Source organism: Cottoperca gobio, chromosome 20 (assembly GCF_900634415.1).
Source record: "Cottoperca gobio chromosome 20, fCotGob3.1, whole genome shotgun sequence".
In the NCBI taxonomy this organism is placed as follows: Eukaryota; Metazoa; Chordata; class Actinopteri; order Perciformes; family Bovichtidae; genus Cottoperca; species Cottoperca gobio.
The window spans coordinates 7,976,382-7,999,749 of record NC_041374.1 but is presented as its reverse complement, the minus strand read 5'-3'; the positions used below and the strand labels follow the sequence as shown (position 1 = coordinate 7,999,749).

At 42.0% G+C, this 23,368-nt stretch overlaps 2 protein-coding genes and 1 non-coding gene across 4 annotated transcripts in view; 1 reads left to right on the top strand and 2 right to left on the bottom strand.

Moving 5' to 3' along the window:
* The window catches only part of arfgef1 (ADP-ribosylation factor guanine nucleotide-exchange factor 1 (brefeldin A-inhibited)), a 42,689-nt gene extending 38,970 nt beyond the window's left edge, over window positions 1-3,719 (top strand). The window contains exons 37-40 of one of the 2 annotated variants that reach the window (XM_029457917.1): window positions 52-223; window positions 588-726; window positions 2,141-2,258; window positions 2,582-3,719. In XM_029457917.1, coding sequence (XP_029313777.1) covers window positions 52-223; window positions 588-726; window positions 2,141-2,258; window positions 2,582-2,791 — 639 coding nt within the window. In that variant the 3' untranslated portion in view covers window positions 2,792-3,719. The remainder of the gene's footprint in view (window positions 1-51; window positions 224-587; window positions 727-2,140; window positions 2,259-2,581) is intronic. The other variant, XM_029457918.1, reaches the window with a different exon arrangement.
* Window positions 3,720-3,723: 4 nt separating this feature from the next.
* cspp1a (centrosome and spindle pole associated protein 1a) lies at window positions 3,724-23,150 on the bottom strand. Its single transcript, XM_029458238.1, has 28 exons — window positions 23,023-23,150; window positions 21,370-21,448; window positions 21,182-21,279; window positions 20,562-20,639; window positions 19,486-19,587; window positions 18,982-19,349; window positions 18,815-18,883; window positions 17,856-17,947; window positions 17,661-17,757; window positions 17,524-17,575; window positions 16,726-17,006; window positions 16,546-16,637; window positions 15,588-15,675; window positions 15,220-15,319; window positions 14,766-14,913; window positions 14,050-14,181; window positions 13,597-13,667; window positions 13,382-13,525; window positions 12,838-12,975; window positions 12,655-12,753; window positions 12,261-12,321; window positions 12,029-12,155; window positions 8,576-8,706; window positions 5,988-6,125; window positions 5,556-5,590; window positions 5,289-5,459; window positions 4,655-4,850; window positions 3,724-4,090 (listed from the first exon to the last, which is right to left on the bottom strand). Exons 2-28 carry the CDS (start codon window positions 21,416-21,418, stop codon window positions 3,915-3,917), a joined length of 3,333 nt encoding a protein of 1,110 aa, XP_029314098.1. The 5' UTR covers window positions 21,419-21,448; window positions 23,023-23,150; the 3' UTR covers window positions 3,724-3,914.
* On the bottom strand, window positions 20,159-20,231 carry trnar-ccg (transfer RNA arginine (anticodon CCG)). The gene has a single exon. It is a non-coding gene; the product is annotated as a tRNA-Arg (tRNA).
* Window positions 23,151-23,368: the final 218 nt, after the last annotated feature.

The window sequence follows — 23,368 nt, the reverse complement described above, 5'->3', positions numbered from 1 at the left end:
ATGGAGGCCTGTCCAGTCCTGTTATTAATCTGATGTGTGTTTTGTTTGAAGCGGGACACCTCGTCTGCAGCGGACATCCCGCTGGAGCTTCAGAACCCGGGCATGTACCGCTACCTGACCTCAGAGCAGCTGTTCAAGCTGCTGGACTGCCTGCTGGAGTCGCATGGCTTCGCCAAAGCTTTCAACTCCAACAACGAGCAGAGGACCTTACTGTGGAAAGCAGGTAGAGAGAGCGACTCTGTCTGTGAGCAATCAAACTGTGTCAGTCACACAGCACACTTCAAAGAGCTGCACAGGCGACCAGATGGAAATAAGAAAGAACAAAAACTATTTAACAATTTAAGACCAATGGTTTAAAAGCTATAATAACAGTAAGTGTAGTAAAACATCTTGAAAGAAAAGCCAGATCAATAAATAAAGTTAGTGAATAAAATGATCTCTGATCAAAGACCACAACAACGCTTCTCAGCTTTAGACCTGAAGAGTAAAATGTCAGTTTATCTGTAAAATGTTTTGTGACATCGACATTAATATCTAACATTTAAAAGGGGAATAAAAGAATAATCCTCATTGTAACTGTGTTGAAGGTTTCAAAGGGAAGTCGAAGCCCAACCTGCTGAAGCAGGAGACCAGCAGTCTGGCGTGCGGCCTGCGCATCCTCTTCCGTATGTACACAGACGAGAGCCGACGGGACGCCTGGGAGGAAGTTCAGAGACGACTGCTCAAGTAAGGAACCATCAAAAATGACTTTTCACCAGCGCAGCTGCTAATCCTTCAGGTGGATCGACAGACGCAGCTACCTGTGCGTCTGACAGCAGTTTGACAGAAATCAGAAACTAACTGGAGGTTTTGTTGTTGGTGGTTTGTAATGAAAACATGATGAATTATTGAGTCAGCGTGTGTGTGTGTGTGTGTAGGATACATGGGTTTTAGGTTTGATTATTACCTCCAACACGGAGCTCATGTGTTCAGCAGGATGTTGTGAAACGTGTTGGAAGTGTGAAGCATGAGGAAGAAGCATCAGTCTGGAGCTGGAGATTTCTCTCTTTGGTTAACAGAACGTGCTTCAGAGGATATTTATCCTCGGCCGAGGTCTGCGCTCTCTGATCCCTCAGTTACATTTATGATTTCAGTAAAATGTGAGAATAAGTGAAGGACGTTAATAACACTGAGGTAGTTTGTGGGGGGGCAGAGGATTCCCATTTCTCTAATGATCTGAAGGGATCAGCTCTCTGATGTTTTAGCTTCACTCCCAGCTGATGTGAAGATAAAGCAGAATCATCGCCGGCTCTCCTGCTTTCATTCATTAATGGAGAAGATAAGAGAGAGGAAGAAGGATGTGACACAAATCCTGATTCATAGAGACACTTATGTGTCATCACGCCTGTATTTTATGTCCTCGTACCGTCATCCCGTCAGGAGAGGGAGGAGGAGTAGGGGGGGGGGGGGGGGGGGGGGAGAGGGAGTAGGGAGGAGGAGTAGGGAGGAAGAGGAGTAGGGAGGGGGGAGGAGGAGAGGGAGTAGGGAGGAGGAGTAGGGAGGAAGAGGAGGAGTAGGGAGGAAGAGGAGTAGGGAGGATTAGGGAGCAGTAGGGAGAGGGAGGAGTAGGGAGGAGGAGGAGTAGGGGGGGAGGAGGAGTAGGGGGGGGGGGGGAGGAGAGGGAGTAGGGAGGAGGAGTAGGGAGGAAGAGGAGGAGTAGGGAGGAAGAGGAGTAGGGAGGGGGGAGGAGGAGAGGAGTAGGGAGGAGGAGTAGGGAGGAAGAGGAGGAGTAGGGAGGAAGAGGAGTAGGGAGGATTAGGGAGCAGTAGGGAGAGGGAGGAGTAGGGAGGAGGAGGAGTAGGGGGGGAGGAGGAGTAGGGAGGGGGAGGAGGAGAGGGAGGAGAAGTAGTAGGGAGGGGGGAGTAGGGAGGAGGAATAGGGAGGGGGGAGGAGGATAAGGGAGAAGTAGGGAGTGAGGAGGAGTAGGGATGAGGGAGGAGGGTGAATGGCAGTTTTCCTCAAGTTTAGTGTCTAATAGAATCAGTCAGTGGCTTTAATTAGCAGCTTACAAGCGAAAACAATAATCAATCAACAAAGTGTTTTTTCTTTCATAATCTCCATAACGTGTGTGTGTGTGTGTGTGTGTGTGTGTGTGTGACAGTGTGTGCAGCGAGGCGGTCGCGTACTTCTTGGCTCTGACCTCAGAGAGCCACAGAGAGGCCTGGACCAACCTGCTGCTGCTCTTCCTCACCAAGGTGCTAAAGATCAGTGACGAGCGGGTAAGAAGCCCAAATACACAACATTATGTAACGTATCCAAAAACACCACCTGGGGAAGTTATTTCAGACCTTGTGCATGGATTTTAATTTGTTAGATTTTAACAGACACCTGACAGACAATTCTTTGTGGCCAAAATACATAGAAATGAATACAAGAACATTTAAATGGAAATGTCTGCATCACCAAGGAAACGCTTCAATATTTAGATTTCTTTCAGATGCAGTTCCACCACAACATTAAATTGTATGTTTGCTCTACAGAGCTTGTACAAAATAAGAGCATATCAATAAGATTTCAGATTTAAAGTGTGTCTCTGTCTCAGTTCAAGGTGCACGCGTCCAGGTACTACCCTCTGCTGTGTGAGATCATGCAGTTCGACCTGATCCCAGAGCTCCGGGCCGTCCTCAGAAAGTTCTACCTGCGCATCGGCCTCGTGTTTCACATCGCACAGCTGCCTGCGCCCAGAGCAGAAGCTCAGCCGCCACACGCTGAGCAGGAGGCGGACACCGAGGCGGGGGGGGAGGCCCAGTGATGCTGCGCCACAGACAGACCTGAGGTGGGGGCTCTGGGTCCCCTCTGGGTTCAGCCTGACTCTGCTACCACCCACCACCCGCACCCTTAACCCGACACCACACACACACGCCTTTACTCACAACTACTGATTAACAACTGACAGTTATCCATATCTGTGACCTGCTCAGAGGGAATCTATATTTCAGAAAACGTGTGCTTCTTACTGTATTTAAAAGTAAATAACAGTTCCAACAACATGCAAAAAGACGTATTTAATAACTATGAAATGGGACGTTTGATACGCGTCGACAGTAACGATCTGAAGGCTAACATTAGCATCGGTAGCCTCTCTGATGAAACTAGTTGTACAGATCTGCCGCTGTGTAATATAATCTTATAACACTAGATTTCATTTATTTTTCTTTATTTTGTTCCTCCTCTGGATTTGCTGCACTTGATCTCTTTTTGAATGCACTGGAGATTTTACTTTTGTGATAATTTATTTGACTGTACCATCTCCTGCAGATTGTCCTCTACAGCGTGGAAAGTGAAGGGTTAAATTATTCCATTTTATATGTTCTTAGGTTTTTATCAGAGTTCTAGATAACTGGAAGATGAGCACCCTGATGAGAGCTGCTTTGGAGTCACTAGTCTGTTTATGTTTGAGTTTAGGTTTCACTTTGTGTACAAAATCAAAAGTTAATAATATATTTAATGGTTTTTGTTTCTTTGGTTTGGGGGAAATCTGTATAGAGAAAATGACAAACGTTAGCTGTGCTTTAAGTATGAATGGGACGCATTCCTGCTCATGGATGTAGAAAACAAAATGTATATGATACAGCAATGTAAAGTTTTCTATGTTGCAAAAAAGATTATGTACAACTTTCTGTACGATACATCATCTGGCATTCTAATCAGGTTCTAGGTCAATAAAGTTTTTGAACTTGGTTGATTTGAAAAGTTGAATCACTTCTAACTGACGTTCAGCCAGGACTACATTAAATTCCATTTTATTAGAAAATAACTCTCCAGTGTATATTTCTAACAAACAAACAGAGGTTTATGGACTACATCTGTTGCCGGGTAAAGAGTCTTGTGTAAACACGGACTCCCACATTCACCATGTAGGCCAGCAAAGTGATTCAGCGGTGAGTCAGCCGGGGAGGAGCCTCCGTCCTCTCCCTACAGCTGGAGCGTGACACACTGTCCGCCGTGCCGGGCCGCAGCCAGGCCTCTGTGGCAACCGTGTCCATGGAGACACGCCTGTCCAGGGCCGAGCGCGGAGACGACACGTCCGCCTCGTCAGCAGACGGCCAATCTGAAGAACACATCCATCACATTTCTTCAGGACATCAGAAAATAAAGGATGTAGAAATGATGCGTAAACTAGTGTGGGAGTACGAGGTACTTTACCATCTACTGTAATATAACTGGATGTTATCGATAACATCCATAGTTATCTATAACTATGGATGTTATAGATAACATCCATAGTTATAGATAACATCCATAGTTATCGATAACATCCATAGTTATCGATAACTATGGATGTTATCGATAACTATGGATGTTATCTATAACTATGGATGTTATCTTCAGCTCTGAAGGGAGCGTCATGACGCCTTCAGTTCCCTGTCAGAACGGGCTGACTGACTATAGAGCACCTCCTACTTCCACACTGAAACACAGATGAAAAGCTTTAGTGAGAGACTGAAAAGAAAAGCCTGCGTGTCAAAACTGGCACAAAATAACTTTAGAGTTTGTTAAAAAGCCAGTTAAATACAAAGTTGTTTGCACTTTATATCTAGTAGTGAAGGATGAAGATGTAAAATGAGACGAGTCTTTCAGTGGAGCAACACGGATGTAAAGTGTTTCCTCTCACCTGCCCTGCCTGTGTCGTCCCCAAAGTGCTGTGTGTGGGCTCTGACTTCAGAGTCCAGGTTCAGACTGGTCTCCGACTGCAGAGACTGAACATCTGTCCGGAGGTCACGGCTCCTCTGATCCGTGGACACGAGCAGAAGGAAGAGATTCTCATGTGTTTCATGTTGTAAAATCAGAAAAGTGACGAGACTTGAGAACTACAGAAAGCATCAGCTCTGGTGCTGGAGGGACTTAAATAAAAGCAGCGTACATCATAGTCACGTGTCCTGCGTGGGGCGCTGCTCTGCTGGCGCTCTCCACAAACATCACCACTGTAAACATCTGATGAAGACATTCATCGTCACACACACACACACACACACACACACTCCTCTCTACAGCTGCACACAGGTTAGAAAGTTCAGATATGTGTAATATGAAAATAATTCAATACTGGAAGGGGTTCAGATGGAAAAGAGGGAAATTATTCAAAAGCCTCACGTCCTGAAACCGCTTTTAAAGCGTTTCTCTACTGGCTGGCAGCGTGCTATCTATCTGCAGCCGCCAGCTGCAGCACAGAGACGGAGCTGGCACCTTCATCCTGGCTCAGAGACTAAAGAGCTGAATGACTTTGGCACAGAAGCTGTTATTGTGACCTCCCAAGGCATGTCACCTTTATGGAAAATGTCCTGAGCATACTGTTCCCCACTGATGTAAACACTTTCTTCATGCAGGAAGTAGAAGAACAGAGGATCAGTCTTACCAATGAAATCTGTCTCAGATGGCAGTATGTTGTCTCTGTGGAGGAAGCGTCCAGGTTTGTTCCTCTGAGAGAATAAACACCAATTAACTTAAGATCTGAACATGTACCTCACTAGTCTGTTACAATCAAAGTGCATATTTATAATGTGATGACCGCTCACAGAACGAGAGTGGCTCGGCTGCTGCTGCAAAATGTCTGCAGATATAAAACAGAAAAATGTTAAGAGTTTGGAAAATCACAGATATGGAAGAAATTCTCTTGCAAAAATGTGCATGTGTTTTTGGAAATGGCACAAAAGTCTGCAAAAGATTCTAGCATGTGATATCCTTATGATTTACATGACTAATATTAAATGTATGACTAAGGGATAGGTATCTAGCTGTGGTAGAGCGGAGCCACTACCCAGGAACAATGAGTGCAGATGGGAGAGGAAATGTACAGCATGTAAAACCTGACACATTGTTTGCCAGAGATGGGAGGGAAGTGGAGCGTTGGACATTATTGCTGTTTTGGTTCCTGAATAAAAGACTACAGATGGGACAACTGAGAGAAAGGAAAGACTAAAACTGTAACTCTCTCTGAGCTCACTGACCGGGCTCTTCCTCTCGCTTCATGAGCCTGAGTGTGCGTTGTTGTTGACGAAGAAGAACCTGCTGTTGGATGTCCAGACTGTGTGTGTCAGTGGGAGGGTCCGGGTACAATAGCCGCACCTCCTCACGAGATGCTGAATCTGACAGATAAAGTAAAAGGTATTGTAACTCATCCGTCCTACAGAAGCAATCAAGTGCTGGGTTTCTACACAATTTCCAGACCATACTCAACTTCTGAGTACTAATAGCTAGATGTTAATTATGTAAATAAATATTCAGAATGTAACGTACATGTTAACAGTTGGATTTTAAAACTGTGTATGCTAATATATTGACACATAATTGAGCTATGTACTGCAGGGACAATAGTCTGGAAACACATTTTATTCCATAAACTGGAAATGATTAAAACACATATTTGATACTTTACCATAAGTTTCCATACTGCGCAAAAACCCTGTAAAACTATCATAAATGAATCATAGTGTAGTAAGTAGAGAACAAGTAACAAGAAAAAAGAAAAGTCAAACTCAAAAATCATTAAAATGTCATAAAGTAAAAACATATTTTTAACACAAAAGAAAGTCATAACATGGTATGTTGAAAGAAAAATTAAAACATGAACACAGTCATGGTGTAGCATAGTGAAAATATGAACACAGTCATAGTGTAGCATGTTGGAAACATGAACGCAGTCATAGTGTAATATGTTAGAAACATGAACGCAGTCACGGTGTAACATGTTGGAAACATGAACACAGTCACGGTGTAGCATGTTGGAAACATGAACTCAGTCACGGTGTAGCATGTTGGAAACATGAACACAGTCATAGTGTCGCATGTTGGAAACATGAACGCAGTCATAGTGTAGCATGTTGAAAATATGAACACATGAACACAGTCATAGTGTAGCATGTTGAAAATATGAACACATGAACACAGTCATAGTGTCGCATGTTGGAAACATGAACGCAGTCATAGTGTAGCATGTTGGAAACATGAACGCAGTCACGGTGTAGCATGTTGGAAACATGAACTCAGTCACGGTGTCGCATGTTGGAAACATGAACTCCGTCACGGTGTCGCATGTTGGAAACATGAACTCAGTCACAGTCTCGAATGTTGAAAACATGAACGCTGTCATAGTGTCGAATGTTGAAAACATGAACGCAGTCACAGTGTAGCATAATGAAAACATGAACACAGTCATGGTGTAGCATGTTGGATAAAAAATGAACACAGTCATAGTGTTGCATGTTGAAAACATGAACACAGTCATGGTGTAGCATGTTGGAAACATGAACACAGTCATAGTGTTAGCATGTGAAAACATGAACACAGTCATGGTGTAACATAGTGAAAACATGAACACAGTCATGGTGTGTCGCATGTTGGAAACATGAACTCAGTCACAGTCTCGAATGTTGAAAACATGAACGCTGTCACGGTGTAGCATGTTGGAAACATGAACACAGTCATGGTGTAGCATTTTGGAAACATAAACACAGTCATAGTGTAGCATGTTGAAAATATGAACACATGAACACAGTCATAGTGTAGCATGTTGAAAATATGAACACATGAACACAGTCATAGTGTCGCATGTTGGAAACATGAACGCAGTCATAGTGTAGCATGTTGGAAACATGAACGCAGTCACAGTGTAGCATGTTAGAAACATGAACGCAGTCACAGTGTAGCATGTTGGAAACATGAACTCCGTCACGGTGTCCGCATGTTGGAAACATGAACTCAGTCACAGTCTCGAATGTTGAAAACATGAACGCTGTCACAGTGTAGCATGTTGGAAACATGAACGCAGTCATAGTGTAGCATAATGAAAACATGAACACAGTCATGGTGTAGCATGTTGGAAACATGAACACAGTCATAGTGTTGCATGTTGAAAACATGAACACAGTCATAGTGTAACATAGTGAAAACATGAACACAGTCATGGTGTAACATAGTGAAAACATGAACGCAGTCATAGTGTAACATAGTGAAAACATGAACACAGTCATAGTGTAGCATGTTGGAAACATGAACACAGTCATAGTGTAGCATGTTGAGAAACATGAACACATGAACACAGTCATAGTATAATATGTTGAAAAACGTTCCGATGTAAGGTTGGCATAAATCCATTATTTATCCAGAAGTTTGATAAATGATTTGATCTGTCCCTTTTTCTTTAAAAGCTCTGAGTGTCCTCTGCATCTACTCGGTCTCGGTATCCGTCCAAAGTCATTCCCTTGTTCGTTGCATGACATTCTCTGTTTACTGCCAAACTGCCGGTCACTGATGGATGCTTTCCATGACCTCATGTGATTAAAGTTTCAGTGAGGCGAGAGGCAGACAGAGGACTGATTAGGCTCTGATGAGTGTCCTTACATCTACACTGTGATCAAGGCAATAAGAGGAGGGGTTCGGACCTCTTCTTGCAGGTCTTATCAAAGACAAACAGATGGCACAGACTGACTTGGGTTGTTATTTCTCTCTGCATGACCTAAGGGTGATCTGATTAGTGAGTACAAATGTTACTTCATAAAGACGAAACCAGAGTCATCTTCAGTTGACGTGTTCGTACCTCTGCATTTAAGATGGTTGAACTCGCTCATGTGTTGCATATTAACACGTGCAGCAGCAGAGGAGGAACTCCTGGTTGACGGCTGCTTGTGCGTTGATTCAAAGGCGTCCACTCTGGGTCGTCCTCTGGGTCTGAGCAGAAGAGGAATACATTCACTTTAAAACACACAGATGTCTGACTCTAAACGTCCCAATAGTTCACTTTCCCGATTGCTGCAGCAAGCAGTTCAACGTGATACACAGGCCCCGTACATTAGATATAAAGAAGAGTTTAGCGAGTATTGTTTTAAAACAGTAGGGACATAACACCTGGTTTGTTGCATGAGGCCTAAAGCTTTATGAGTAAGCAGCTTATATTGGAAACAAAGAAAAGCTGTGAAACGGGCAACAGTTCAAAGGAACTTCTCTGATGATTTGCAGTAAACTTATTTGGATACAAGCCGAGACTTTACACGTAGCTTGTAGTACGTGCCTGCCCTTTTGTCACATGTGTTTCTCAGGGTGGTGAGAGGTCATAATCAGCTCCTGTTGAGCTCTCTGAATCCTGCACTGCTGATCTTACAAGGTGAAAATGTTACATTACTACAGTAATGAGTCCCTGAAACAACTGAATGGAGATTAGAAGATAGACAATTTGACCTGTGTCACTTTCATTAACTCAGAGCACAAGAAAGCCTCCCTAAAGCCAAACTGCAAATCAAAACTGCCATTTGACAAGACGTACTTAGCATTGTGTCGTCAGCCTAATGTGGCTGGGGGGGCATTAGGTGAAATTGGACCTGAAGGGGGAGAGCACATCTGATAGGTTTTAACCAGGAAGACAGTAATAAAATCCTCTTCATTCTGGGCACAGTACAGTAGAAGTGGACGTAGTCACCGTGACGTGACCGTTGGTTTGTGGAAGCTCGAGTTTGGCATTTTGGCTTTTTTAAACCAGCAGTGGAGCCTTCACCTACAACTGAATAAGACATTTTTAGACGACCAAAATGTTACATTACATTACAGGTCATTCAGCAGACGCCTGAGCCAGAGCGACTTACAGTGAACTCACTACAGGGATAGTCTCCCTGGAGCAGCTCAGGGTTAAGTTGCTCACGGGCTCAATGGTGCAGCTCTGGTGTTGAACTCACAACCTTCTGGTGTTCTGTTTGGAAGCCACAGCACCAGACCACTAGACCATCACCACCCTATATTCTATCCTGTAGAAACATTTTCTCATAGACTTCTATACAACCAGAGGAGTCGCCCCCTGCTGGATGTTACAGAGGAGTCTCCTCCTGCTGGATGTTACAGAGGAGTCTCCTGCTGCTGGATGTTACAGAGAAGTCTCCTCCTGCTGGATGTAACAGAGGAGTCTCCTCCTGCTGGATGTTACAGAGGAGTCTCCTTCTGCTGGATGTTACAGAGGAGTCTCCTGCTGGATTGTACAGCGAATCTCCTGCTGGATGTTACAGAGGAGTCTCCTCCTGCTGGATGTTACAGAGGAGTCTCCTCCTGCTGGATGTTACAGAGGAGTCTCCTGCTGCTGGATGTTACAGAGAAGTCTCCTCCTGCTGGATGTAACAGAGGAGTCTCCTCCTGCTGGATGTTACAGAGAAGTCTCCTTCTGCTGGATGTTACAGAGGAGTCTCCTGCTGGATTGTACAGCGAATCTCCTGCTGGATGTTACAGAGGAGTCTCCTCCTGCTGGATGTTACAGAGGAGTCTCTTCCTGCTGGATGTTACAGAGGAGTCTCCTGCTGGATGTTATAGAGGAGTCTCCTCCTGCTGGATGTTACAGATGAGTCTCCTGCTGCTGGATGTTACAGAGGAGTCTCCTGCTGGATGTTACAGAGGAGTCGCTTCCTGCTGGATGTTACAGAGGAGTCTCTTCCTGCTGGATGTTACAGAGGAGTCTCCTGCTGGATGTTATAGAGGAGTCTCCTCCTGCTGGATGTTACAGATGAGTCTCCTGCTGCTGGATGTTACAGAGGAGTCTCCTGCTGGATGTTACAGAGGAGTCTCCTCCTGCTGGATGTTACAGAGGAGTCTCCTTCTGCTGGATGTTACAGAGGAGTCGCTTCCTGCTGGATGTTATAGAGGAGTCTCCTCCTGCTGGATGTTACAGATGAGTCTCCTGCTGCTGGATGTTACAGAGGAGTCTCCTGCTGGATGTTACAGAGGAGTCTCCTCCTGCTGGATGTTACAGAGGAGTCTCCTCCTGCTGGATGTTACAGAGGAGTCGCTTCCTGCTGGATGTTACAGATGAGTCTCTTTCTGCTGGATGTTACAGAGGAGTCTCCTCCTACTGGATGTTACAGATGAGTCTCCTGCTGCTGGATGTTACAGAGGAGTCTCCTGCTGGATGTTACAGAGGAGTCGCTCCCTGCTGGATGTTACAGAGGAGTCTCCTGCTGGATGTTACAGATGAGTCTCCTGCTGGATGTTACAGAGGAGTCTCCTGCTGCTGGATGTTACAGAGGAGTCTCCTGCTGGATGTTACAGAGGAGTCTCCTGCTGGATGTTACAGAGGAGTCTCCTGCTGGATGTTACAGATGAGTCTCCTCCTGCTGGATGTTACAGAGGAGTCTCCTGCTGGATGTTACAGATGAGTCTCCTGCTGGATGTTACAGATGAGTCTCCTGCTGCTGGATGTTACAGAGGAGTCTCCTGCTGGATGTTACAGAGGAGTCTCCTGCTGGATGTTACAGAGGAGTCTCCTGCTGGATGTTACAGAGGAGTCTCCTGCTGCTGGATGTTACAGAGGAGTCTCCTGCTGGATGTTACAGATGAGTCTCCTGCTGGATGTTACAGATGAGTCTCCTCCTGCTGGATGTTACAGAGGAGTCTCCTCCTGCTGGATGTTACAGATGAGTCTCCTCCTGCTGGATGTTACAGAGGAGTCTCCTCCTGCTGGATGTTACAGATGAGTCTCCTGCTGGATGTTACAGAGGAGTCTCCTCCTGCTGGATGTTACAGAGGAGTCTCCTCCTGCTGGATGTTACAGAGGAGTCTCCTGCTGCTGGATGTTACAGAGGAGTCTCCTGCTACTGGATGTTACAGAGGAGTCTCCTGCTGCTGGATGTTACAGAGGAGTCTCCTGCTGCTGGATGTTACAGAGGAGTCTCCTCCTGCTGGATGTTACAGAGGAGTCTCCTCCTGCTGGATGTTACAGAGGAGTCTCCTGCTGCTGGATGTTACAGAGGAGTCTCCTCCTGCTGGATGTTACAGAGGAGTCTCCTCCTGCTGGATGTTACAGATGAGTCTCCTGCTGCTGGATGTTACAGAGAAGTCTCCTGCTGGATGTTACAGAGGAGTCTCCTCCTGCTGGATGTTACAGAGGAGTCTCCTCCTGCTGGATGTTACAGATGAGTCTCCTGCTGGATGTTACAGAGGAGTCTCCTCCTGCTGGATGTTACAGATGAGTCTCCTGCTGGATGTTACAGAGGAGTCTCCTCTTCTCTGACTGTATTACCTGTTGGGGGGAGTGTAGTGAGGCTCCTGTCGATCTATCTTTCCCAGCTGAGCCTCCAGTTGTTTCTGCTCGTTCCTCAGATACCTCCGGAGGGCTGACAGCCCTCTCATCACTTCCTGCTGACTATCTGAAGCGAGGGAGTGAAGGGAGACAAGGACGGAAACAATAAATGTTTGAGTGGCAATTTATGAGTGACAAAGCAGGTGGGCACTAGATTTCTTCTTTGTCTGACCTTGTAGTTGAGGTATTTCAGCAGGTACTAGTCTGGAGTGTGGTGCTGACACAGAGAGCTCCTGTTGTGGAAATGGTGTCCATATTTTAGGTTTACATCATCATTTACAAAACTTTATTTTACACTTTCCTTAAAAAAACAAACAATACATAACTACATTAATATACAAACATACCAAAGACATATTTTGTTAAATAAAAATAATCATTTTAATTCTCTTACAGTTATGACCACTGTCCAACTTTATCCCACCATACAGTCAACATGAAGCGAGTACATCATCCCAGTATACTTTCCAAGTCTGTCTGTTTAAGATGAGTAATGACTTGCACACATTCCTCTTAGATTAACATTCAAACCTCGATGACATGTTTCTGTTCACTGAGGTACTTACGGTCCTGGCGGAGAGCTGGCTCTCCACAGACGGAGGTCTGGATGCCTCCACATTTGTCTGCTTCCTCTGTAAGGTCGGGACGGGAGGGGATGGCGCTCTCTAATAAATTTACAAGCAGAGTTGACATTACTGACAAAGATGTTCAATAAAACTGAAAACTAAAGTCTTCAGGCTTTACTGTACCTCATAGGTCATCTGTGTCTTTGTCTCCTCTCCGTCCCTCTCGGGCACTTTCTCCTCCACATCTTGTTCCCGTCTCTTCTTCTCCTCCTTGTGTTCAGTGTTCACTTCAAGGACTCGGTCTTTGTTTTTCAGCCTTTGCTGCAGAGAGAATAAAACGGTTTCCATGAGCCATGAGAGATTAGTTACAATTGAAAAAGATTTGTACACTTTGAACAATGGAGAGCTAATCCGGCGGCTCGTTGGTTCTCTTATCTGTGGATGAATATATGACCCATCCATCCATCCATCCATCCGTCCGTCCATCTATCTATCTATCTATCTATCTATCTGTCTGTCTGTCTGTCTGTCTGTCTGTCTGTCTGTCTGTCTGTCTGTCTGTCTGTCTGTCTGTCTGTCTGTACTATTACAATATGATTAATGTGTTCAGTGCATGGAAGTATAGGGCCCAACACAAAGACAAGCTGCTCAGTTTCAACTTGTTTTACTGGCTTTCCCCCGAGAGATGAGCCTGAACACATTGAGGAAGTAATGATGAACTCCACACCTGAATCTTCTTTTGCTTGCTCTGCTCCTCCTCATATTCCCGCAGTATGCAAGCCCTTTGGTCCGCCAGCCTCCTCTCTTCTTTCTCCTCCTCTATCCTCGTTTTCTCGGCCGCCTTCGTCTGCTTCTGCTTGTTTTCCTCCATCTGTTGGCAATGACAAGTTACATGTATTTGTATTTGTAGACAATAAAAAGTATTCACACGCCTGCACCTACCTGCTGCTTCAGGTCTTCTTTGTATTTGTCCTGCATGTGGAGCTGCTGTGGAGTTGGCTGAGTATTGAAGCCTGAAAGCACAAGAGAGACAGACAGAATCCCAGGGGGTTCAAAAAGATCTAAATATAACCACTTCATGGAAGAATGTAGATTCAGCATGAATAAATGTTTTCTTTGTCTTAGGTTTGCTTTTGTGTGTTTACATTATTGCATCAGTTGCTATAACCTTTTCACATATAAAAACGATATAATTTTATTCACACTTTGCCACAGCGGACTGCAGGAGATGAAATGAGCTCCTCTATCAACTGAATCTAGAATAGATTTTGAGTCGGATCCTGAGAGACCAAAAGGTTCACACCTAAGTAATCCATCGACAAAGAGCACAAGTGCACTCACATATGCACAGCACACTGAGATACACTTTGGCCCAGTCCCCCAGAGAACAAATACCTGTTATCCGATGGGACAGGGGAGCAGGAGTGTCTCCATCCCTCATTAAAAAGCTTTGTGTCTGTCCATTATTCCCAGACGCAGGGTTCCTATAAGACTCCTTGTTGGTCCTGTACATTTGGTTCAGGTCACCTGAGGGCGTTGAAACATTAGAATCTAAAACATGCTGCATTAGTATTTATTACGATCCATCGTCATATTATCTCATGTTTAGCAGAACTCAAAGTGGAGACACGACAGGTCAACATGTGAACAAAGCCCTCTGTACAAAGCTTCAGAATATAGAGAGGAATGAAAGTGGAAAGTTTGGTGTATGTAAGTGCTACTGAAGTGGAGATTTCTGGCTCAGAGTGTGAGAGAAAGCTCCTTTAGAGAAAAGCTCCTTTAAAGATATGTATTGTAACATTCATACATGTTGTACACACTACAGGTGAACAGGGTCAAACATGTAACTAATAGATATCAGCAGGAAACTTCCCCACTTCATTACTCACATTAACACAATTACCTTTTATATTACAAGTGTTCTGACATTAAATATGTAAATGATGCAGTATGTGATGTAACTGTTGGAGAGTTTAGGAGAAATCTACAAACACAAAGTTAGAAACACAAACTCTGATGTTCTGATGTTTCCTCTCGTCTGACAGAAGACACTAAAAAGCTCAAACTCTCAAACTCTCCTGAAGTTTAAAAGAGAGTCAAAGCCAACTTACTAACAAGGTTCCCTTTTTGGTCTTTAATTGGAGCGCCTCCTCCACTTCTCCCCCAGGGGTTGAACGCCATCATCTCGGCCTCCATCTTGGCATCGTATCGCTCCTTCTCTTCTTTCTCTTTTCTTTTATGCTCCTGTCTTTCTGTGATCTGGACACAGAGCCGGCAGGATGTTCTAAAGCGTGATGCACGTTCTGAGATCACTTCAGAGGAGTGCACGTCTGTCACATTTCTTTGGCCAGCTGACTAAAGTCAGTGCTGGAGGAAGTCTGCAGATATTCTACTTAAGTGAAAGTAGTAATACCACACAAAACTGTTTTACAAGAAAATGTCCTGCATTGAAAAAGTTACTTCAGTAAAAGTATGTTAGTATAATCAGGAAAATCTACTTACAAATATTAAAAGTAACAAACTGTCATCACTAATTTAGTTATTATGTGAGTTCTGATGTCGTACCTGCTGTCGGAGAGCTTCTTGGTAGCTCAGTGCTCGCTCTCTCATCAGCTTGTCTGCAGGAAGCTCTCCAACATCCAGAGGAGGGCGATGATCAGTCGCTCTACAAGCAGACAGAGAGACATGAGGAGGAGGCAGCGAGAACACAAAGCTCTCAGTGGGACTCGAAAGGAGCTGCACACTGTATGTATGTGGCAGATAAGGACCATACCCCTGCAGCCTCACTGGAACCTACCACCTGCCCAGATGAGCACAGGGTGAGCTGAGCAGAGCAAGCATCAATATCACACAACATAATGAGCATATCATTAATACAAGATCTCAATATATCTGTGTTTTATAAATAAACTATTGCAAACATGGACACTGACTCAGTGCGGCGGCTGGGTCTTGGAGGAGGTGGTCTTTGAGGAGGACTGTAGAAGTTCCCGGACAGCTGCACCCCTCCAGGCAGATCATCTAAAGAAAACACAAGGTAATAAATACAAACAGATTCAACATCAGCTTTGTGCCGCCACGTTAAAGAGTGTGTGAGCTCAGACCAGCGCCTGATGGAAAGAAACTAAACGTAACCAAACACACCAGCTGGATCTGCTGACCTCATATTCAATAACCTGTATATCCCCTCAGTAATAAAATCAGTTCTGCTGTAGTGAACTGAATTTGTATGCCAAGTCCTCTTGGCCATTGAAATGGCAGTAAAGTTTCTGCACCATTAATGCCAATAGTTCTTCTCTGGTTTGTTTAAGACCATTAAGGTGACGTGAACATGAGTCACTTTGTGACTGTGAGCCATTCGAGTGTTCACAACAAATAAGCAGCTTTTACATTATTACTATTTTCCAAAGCCTTACGTATTGTTTTAGATTTTTTAAATGTTTTTCTTACCCCCAAGCAGCCGCTGGTTTCAATTAATTTACATACAATATTAAAATCAACTTGCAGAGAGTTGAAAATTCTGCTTTCTATGATATCGGGCTTAAGAACAACTTCCCATAGTGTTCAGTACACAGTAGTTTTTATAAAAAACAACAGTTGCATTATGTAAACAAACTGGAATATAAAGGGTTAACATTCTGAAAATGAATGAATATGTAGTAGTTATAATGTTGGATAAAAGATTTAACTATATAATATTAATGTATAATACTTTTTAATGTTTTTTTGAACAAACGTCGTGGCTGTTTTTATACACGGTGATGATGTAAGTTTGACAGTTAATGTTCATACCACAGATATGTGGGGAAACAGAACATACACATACACATGGTTCCCAGTATTACAAAGCGGACATGATTTGTCGACACGAAGATGTTTGAAATACTGAACTCAGATTGGAAGGAGTCCTGGTTCTGTAGTTGTAATAAGCTGCATCCTGTGGAGTCCCAGTGGGAGGAGCAGGAGCAGGAACACCAGGGACCCTGAACAAAGAAATCACAGAAAGTACAATGAATATATGACACAGTTCATGTGGTTCATGTCTAGAAACACAGAGCAGCAGTGAGCTACCTCAGGTTGGCCACCTCGCCTAGAACGTTTGAGAAGTCCCTGTGGTAGTCCTCATTAAAGTAGTCCAGCGAGGGGACATCTCGTCTCGTTCTGGACCCGGTCAGCTGACTGAGAGCTGCTCTGTAGCCCACATGAGACCTTCCTCTCTGCTCTGCGTCCTCTGTGTGTTTGTCATCTCTTGACTTTGGGTTTGGCTCTTTCCCCACAGCCTGCAGATCGACTCCGGGCTTGTGGAGGACATCTCGTCTCCAGCCGTCAAATGGCCGATTTCCAGCCCTGAACTGCTTGATGCGGTCGGAAGAAGAGATGCATCGTGTAAATAAAAGATATCCAGCCAGTAAATGTGGAGAAAACCTCAAGATAAGATGTTGCTCAATGCGTCACATCAGAAAATATATAATAATAAATAGTTTGTGACATGTGAGATGTGTTTATTGTGTTTTTGTCTACGAAACATCATCCTGATACAGCAACACATGCACATAGTATAATTGTTGTTATTGTTATCTGTTTTTAATCAATTATTTTATTATTATTTTATTATTATGTTTATGTTATTATATTCTTTCTTTATTCTTTATTAGATTATCTTGACTTGTTTTTTCTTATTTCTATTTGAAGAAAGTTCTTCTTGTGTCTTCTGACGTTATGTTTGTTTATATGGAAAATAAAAATGGCAATACCATGTTTTGCTATTTTTGAACACAATGCTTCGCAATAAAAACATTTGAAACCGACGCAGCAACAAACGCAGACACGTCTGCTGAGTGATGGTGGAGGAGGTGAGTTCTGCTCCACCTGTCTCTCAGGGTCTGCGGCTCCAGTGGCAGCGACCCCAAGTTTCTTCTCCCTGAAAACAAAGTGGACAAATCATCCCTCACAGGGTCAGCTGGAACAACTCGAACAAAATGTTGATTTAGTGAATAAAAATTCACCTGATCTTGTTTCTCTGCTGTTCAGCTATTTGTTTCAGCAGCTCTGTCTTGTACTGTTCTTTCCTCGCCTGAGAGGCCGTCTGCTCGTCTGCTGTTCCTGCAACGCAGAGCCATAAACATACAACAAGTGCCTTCACCTCATCAAAAATATTCCCACAACTCAATAAAGCATCGTGCAGTTAGGATGGTATTTACCGATCATGAGTCCAGTAGCACACTGTGCTGGATCCTTGCTGGTAGCAGCTCTAGATGCTGCAGTCGTCTTCGAGCTCTCTGACATTTGCAGACTATTAAACCCAGATACAGAGACAGAATCAGACACTGCACGTTGCACAACAATGTGTAATTCTGGTCTGAGCCACACCCAGCTATCATTTCACATCATACACTGCCTCACAGTTTGCCTGCAGAGGTCTCAGAAATAGGGAGTGAATAATCAATCCAGCTGATAGAGCAGGTTAGTAATTGTTTGCCTGGAGCCGAACCGCCCAACACCTGAACAGCTTACTGAGAGTTAACGGCATAAACGGAAACAATGAAGTGCAACGGCATGCAAGAGACGTGCTGCAGAGCAATAACTGAGTGCAGCAGCAGTGATCCAAACCTGTGTAACAGTTACTCTGTGCTCATTCAATCACATTCTTTTATTGATTGGAATGATTTACGTGACTGGAGGATGTTATTGTCTGTCTCTGCATGTGAATACTGCTGCTGTCGAGGATAATGTAACATTACAGATCTCATGCAGAACTGTACATAGAAATGATTCTATCACCACTCAGACTCCTCCAGCTGCTGGAGGAAGCATCATTACTACATCTTTTGAGAATGTACAAAAGTAAATATTTTTCAGCGTAAGATTTATACAAAAATGACTTTTTGGCACAAATAAAACTAAAACAAAACTTACGTCACATCTATAGAGTATATAGTGGTATGATATAATTGATGATATCTTTGGAAAGAATATCCTTCTCTCTTCCTTTTGTTTAAATGTGTTTATTTTACATTTATTTGCTCAAATGAAAAAGAAAAAAACAAGTTCTATTTGTGCTTTCTATAATTAGATTTTAAAAATCTGAAACATAAAAACAAAAAGACGACTGAAGACTGTTGACAAATAAAGGACAAACTCAGAAATGTATCTTTCTTACTCGGACTTCCACTCATTGTTGTGATGTTGAACATCTGGGGCCTCCGCCTCCCTTTGGTCCGGAGGAGCTCTGCCGTAGGGACAGACAGGTGAAGAGAAGTGATTCAGACCTGCGCTTCTGTCTGTGCTGTATATGTAACAGAATCATACTAAACATCTAATCTGCACCTGTTCGCTCTGCGTTTTCTGGTCCTCCTCTCCTCCTTGTACTCAGGAGTGTGTCGGTCTCGTCGCCTCCTGTGTCTGAACTCCAGCTCGTCCTCGAGGTCTGTGATTGGCTCCTCCTCAGAGCTGTAGATATACAAGGGCTCCTTCTGTCTTTGGAGTTGCCAACGCCTTCGTCCCCGAGTCCCTGGCCCCCGAGTCCGTGAGCTGTTTCCATTATCCACGGCGTCAGTCAGCGTGGCTGCGTCCCTCCTGGACGCAGGGCGCTCTCTGGGAGGAGGCTGTGTGTTTGTGCAGGTGTGGAGGACGGGCGGAGGAGAAGCTGGAGAAGAAATGTTGTGAAGAACATCTGAAGCTTGAACCTGTCCAGGCTGAAAGTGAAGAAAGATGTATAAGAAAAGCTTTTACTTTATACCTTAAAAGTTTTACAGAACAATACAAGAATCTTCTCTACAAACTTTAAGTGAAAGCAGATTGTGCTTATTCTCTGAGCAGAATCAGCAGTACCGTTGAAGTGACGGGGGGGGTTCCCCTCTTCCACCTTCCCATTTGAGCTTTTTCCTGGAGGAAGAGGTTGTATTCTTTTCTCCTCTCCTCTCTTAGTCTTTCCTGTGAGAAACACATTCAGTCACGAAGCAGAGAGATTAACAATGCTGTGTTTGAATCTGACTAATTAATATCAATATCATGTGTCAAACTTTCATTCATTCATTCACTCTGTTAATATTGATGTAATAAATAACACTCACTTTCATATATCAGTCTCCTCTCAGTTTACTGTAACTGCTTAAACCCTCAAAGTGTTATGACTTAATTAACCGTTCATTTGGCAGATGCTTTTTGTTTTAGTTCCCGGATCCACCCACAAACTCTTTATTTAGTTTTTAGTTATAATCAGATACAATAGTTCTTCTATCAGGGAGTCAAGATTGGCAGCAAGTTAAACGTTTCATGTCAGGGAACATATACAACAAAAGGAATAAAGGAAATATTTGAGGAGAATCTTCTCTGATAATAATGAAGTTTCACTATCTGATAATATTGGAATGTATATTTAATGACTGAAAGGATTTGTATCACCTGGACTAATATTTTTGTATTTTTTTTATGTCAGAAAGCAATCAGAGATAGAATAGATAAATAGATAAATTGGATATTTGACTTGCAAATTATTAATAGTCGACCCAGGTGGGACTTGAACCCACAATCCCCAGCTTCGGAGGCTGATGCCTTATCCATTAGGCCACTGGGCCACTGTGATCCAGAGGTCAGGGTTTAAAGGTCATCTGATGAAAACAGAGCCATTTTTCATCATTAAAAATGATGATCATTTTATCAGTTTACTCTTCATAATGACCTTCTCACACCTTGTTCGAGGCTGTCACACGTCTGCAGAATCACAAAGTCAGCATGAGACACAAAGAACTGTACAATCAACAATTCATGCAGCACAATAACCGCATTAGTGTTGTTACGTCATGCCAGGGGGAAAGTCCCTTTTTAAAGACCATGGACCTCTTTCCTGTTATGTCACACACACACAAATGTACATACACAAAACACACACAAACACACTCACACACCTGAACCGATATCTTCTCATCGATAGGGAGGGAGAGACCCTGGGGTTGTGGACGAGGTTCAGTTTTAAGATCCTTTTTCTTGAAGAAGAACGTTTATTAATATACAACATTTCATACGACAGACTCAATGTGCTTCAAAAAAAGCAAACAAATAGGCAAAGATCATACGTGACAAAAACTTAAGATAAAAATGTATTATTATTATTATTATTATTATTATTATTATTATTAAAAAGGGAATACTTGTAATAATACTGACAACAAAGGACTGTGAGTCAGTGAGAGGCAACAGAAAGACAACATAGTAAAAGTCTTAATGATCGTTTTCAAATACATCATCACAAGAATGAATAATACAAAAAGTAAATCTGAAGAAGTTTGGGATCATTTCTTCCTGTACGTTAAGGGTTCACTGTATTAAAGGGATGTGAGAATATCAAAGATATAATTACAATATTACACATTGTGAAATGTCTTGTTGTCTTCTGGTCTCCTTTTAAATGTGTGTGTCACTTGCATAATATTGATAACATAAGACATTTATGAGTCATATGAATGTGGAATGGCTGTTTGAAGAGTAAAGTAATAAAACCTTAAATGATAAACAAACATCATCAGACCTTGGCAGCATAATGTTTGTAGTCGAGCTGAAGCTCCAGCTGAAGTTTCTTCTTCTTCCTTTCATAGTCACTTCCCAGCAGAAAACTTAAACCCAAACCTGGAAGGTATCAAACATAAACAACACAAAATAAAGTGTATGACACAAACACTCAAAGAATGTCATCTGTTCAGTATCAGAGCACAATACCTCTGTCTGGATTCGGGGATATTCTCTGTGCTGCTGATGCTGAAGGCATATCCACACTGTGTAGTTTGTATTGTTCGGACTGTAGAGATGATGTTGACATATTCAGAATCAGAATGACCTTTAATGGCCAAGTAAGTGTGAACACAAACAAAGGATTTCACTGTTTTGTTTTGCTCTCAATGTTCACAGAAATAGACACACAGCTAAAAACAAGGACAATAAAGCTGAACAAGGGAAAGATACACATTTGATTACTACAAAATTTTGACTACTATGATACCGATATATATATATATATATATTTTGAGATATATATATATATTTTGAGCTATATATGTATTTTGAGATATATATATATATTTTGAGATATATATTTTTTTTGATATATATATATATATATATATATATATATTTTTTTTTTTTTTTGAGCTATATATATATTTTGAGATACATATATATATTTTGATATATATATATATATATATATATTTTGAGATGTATATGTTTATATAACAGGGTTCCTACAGCTTATGTCAAGTTAGATTTAGAACTTTTTATTGCCACTCGGAATAGAGTTTGAGCACAATGTTTCCGCTATCTGTATCTGCGTGACGTTTATACAAAAGGATAAATTATTATTTTTTAAATAAATATGGAATTATTAATGTAACACGTTGCTTGCTTGTTATACACATGAGAAAGGTGGATATAAAAGTATATACAGCATTGTTGTACTTTTATACTGATAGTAATTATATTAACATGATAAAAAACTGTGAGAATTTAAGATATGGAATATATAGTTTACTGGTAAAGTGGATGTTTGTTGTTACAGGTGTTAACACTATATGTACTACTAATACTACTACTACTACTACTACTACTACTAATACTACTACTACTACTACTACTATTACTACTACTACTACTAATACTACTACTACTACTATCTAATAATAATGATTAAACTACTAAGATACTAATAATATTACTACTACTACTACTAATACTACTACTAATACTGACTACTACTAATACTACTACTACTACTACTAATAATACTACTAATACTACTACTACTAATACTAATACTACTATAAACTACTAACACTACTATACTACTATACTACTATACTAACACTACTACTACTAATACTACTATTACTAACACTACTACTACTAACACTACTACTACTACTAATATACTAATACTACTATACTAACACTACTACTACTACTACTACTACTAATACTACTACTACTACTACTACTACTACTACTACTATTACTACTAATACTACTACTAATACTAATAATACTACTACTACTACTACTACTACTAATACTAATACTAATACTACTACTAATACTACCACAAAGTTAAAAACAAACTGCATTCAAAATCTTACTTATGTAAAATTATGTAAGTATAATAAAAAATGTTTACTTAAATTATAAAAATAAAAGTAATTTAGATTAGTAGTATTGATGCAGTAACATGTGCAGTTAAATGTTACAGCTGTCTGAAATAGTAATATACATTGTACTTGTGTTTATCATCAGTGATGACCTGCAGGAACAAAGTGTTTTTGTTCGGTATATTTGATCTTTAAAACAACATGATAATCACCAGAGTATTAATATTTCACATACCTGGATTATCTTTATAAAGCAGCCTTCAGTGAGGATATATCTTTGGCTGGTTCCTCTTCATGCTCCTCGTCCCATCCTTCGTCCATTTATTACTTTGCAGTTACATCAAAGCTCAGCTGAAACTCCTCTCTGGCCACAGAAGAACAACATTATAATATAATAGTATTAACATTCATATTATTTGTCTTCAGACCAAAACAAAAGCTCTCGTCTATTATCGTCAGCCAGCCGCAAAGCATCATGTCGTTGCTATAGCAACACAAACGGTCCTGTGGGGAGGCTAACTGAAGCTAACACAAGACTCCACAACATGGAAACTGTATCTAAAACCCGTCAAACTAGTTGT

Excerpts from the sequence above, each read along its gene's own strand:
- cspp1a (XM_029458238.1), bottom strand. The coding sequence starts at position 21,418 with ATGCCTTCAGCATCAGCAGCACAGAGAATATCCCCGAATCCAGACAGA. Across the intron at positions 18,884-18,981 it reads AGAAAACGCAGAGCGAACAG|AGCTCCTCCGGACCAAAGGG; the intron begins GTGCAGATTAGA and ends TCCCTACGGCAG. Across the intron at positions 12,976-13,381 it reads GCAAGCAAAAGAAGATTCAG|CAAAGGCTGAAAAACAAAGA; the intron begins GTGTGGAGTTCA and ends TTCTCTCTGCAG.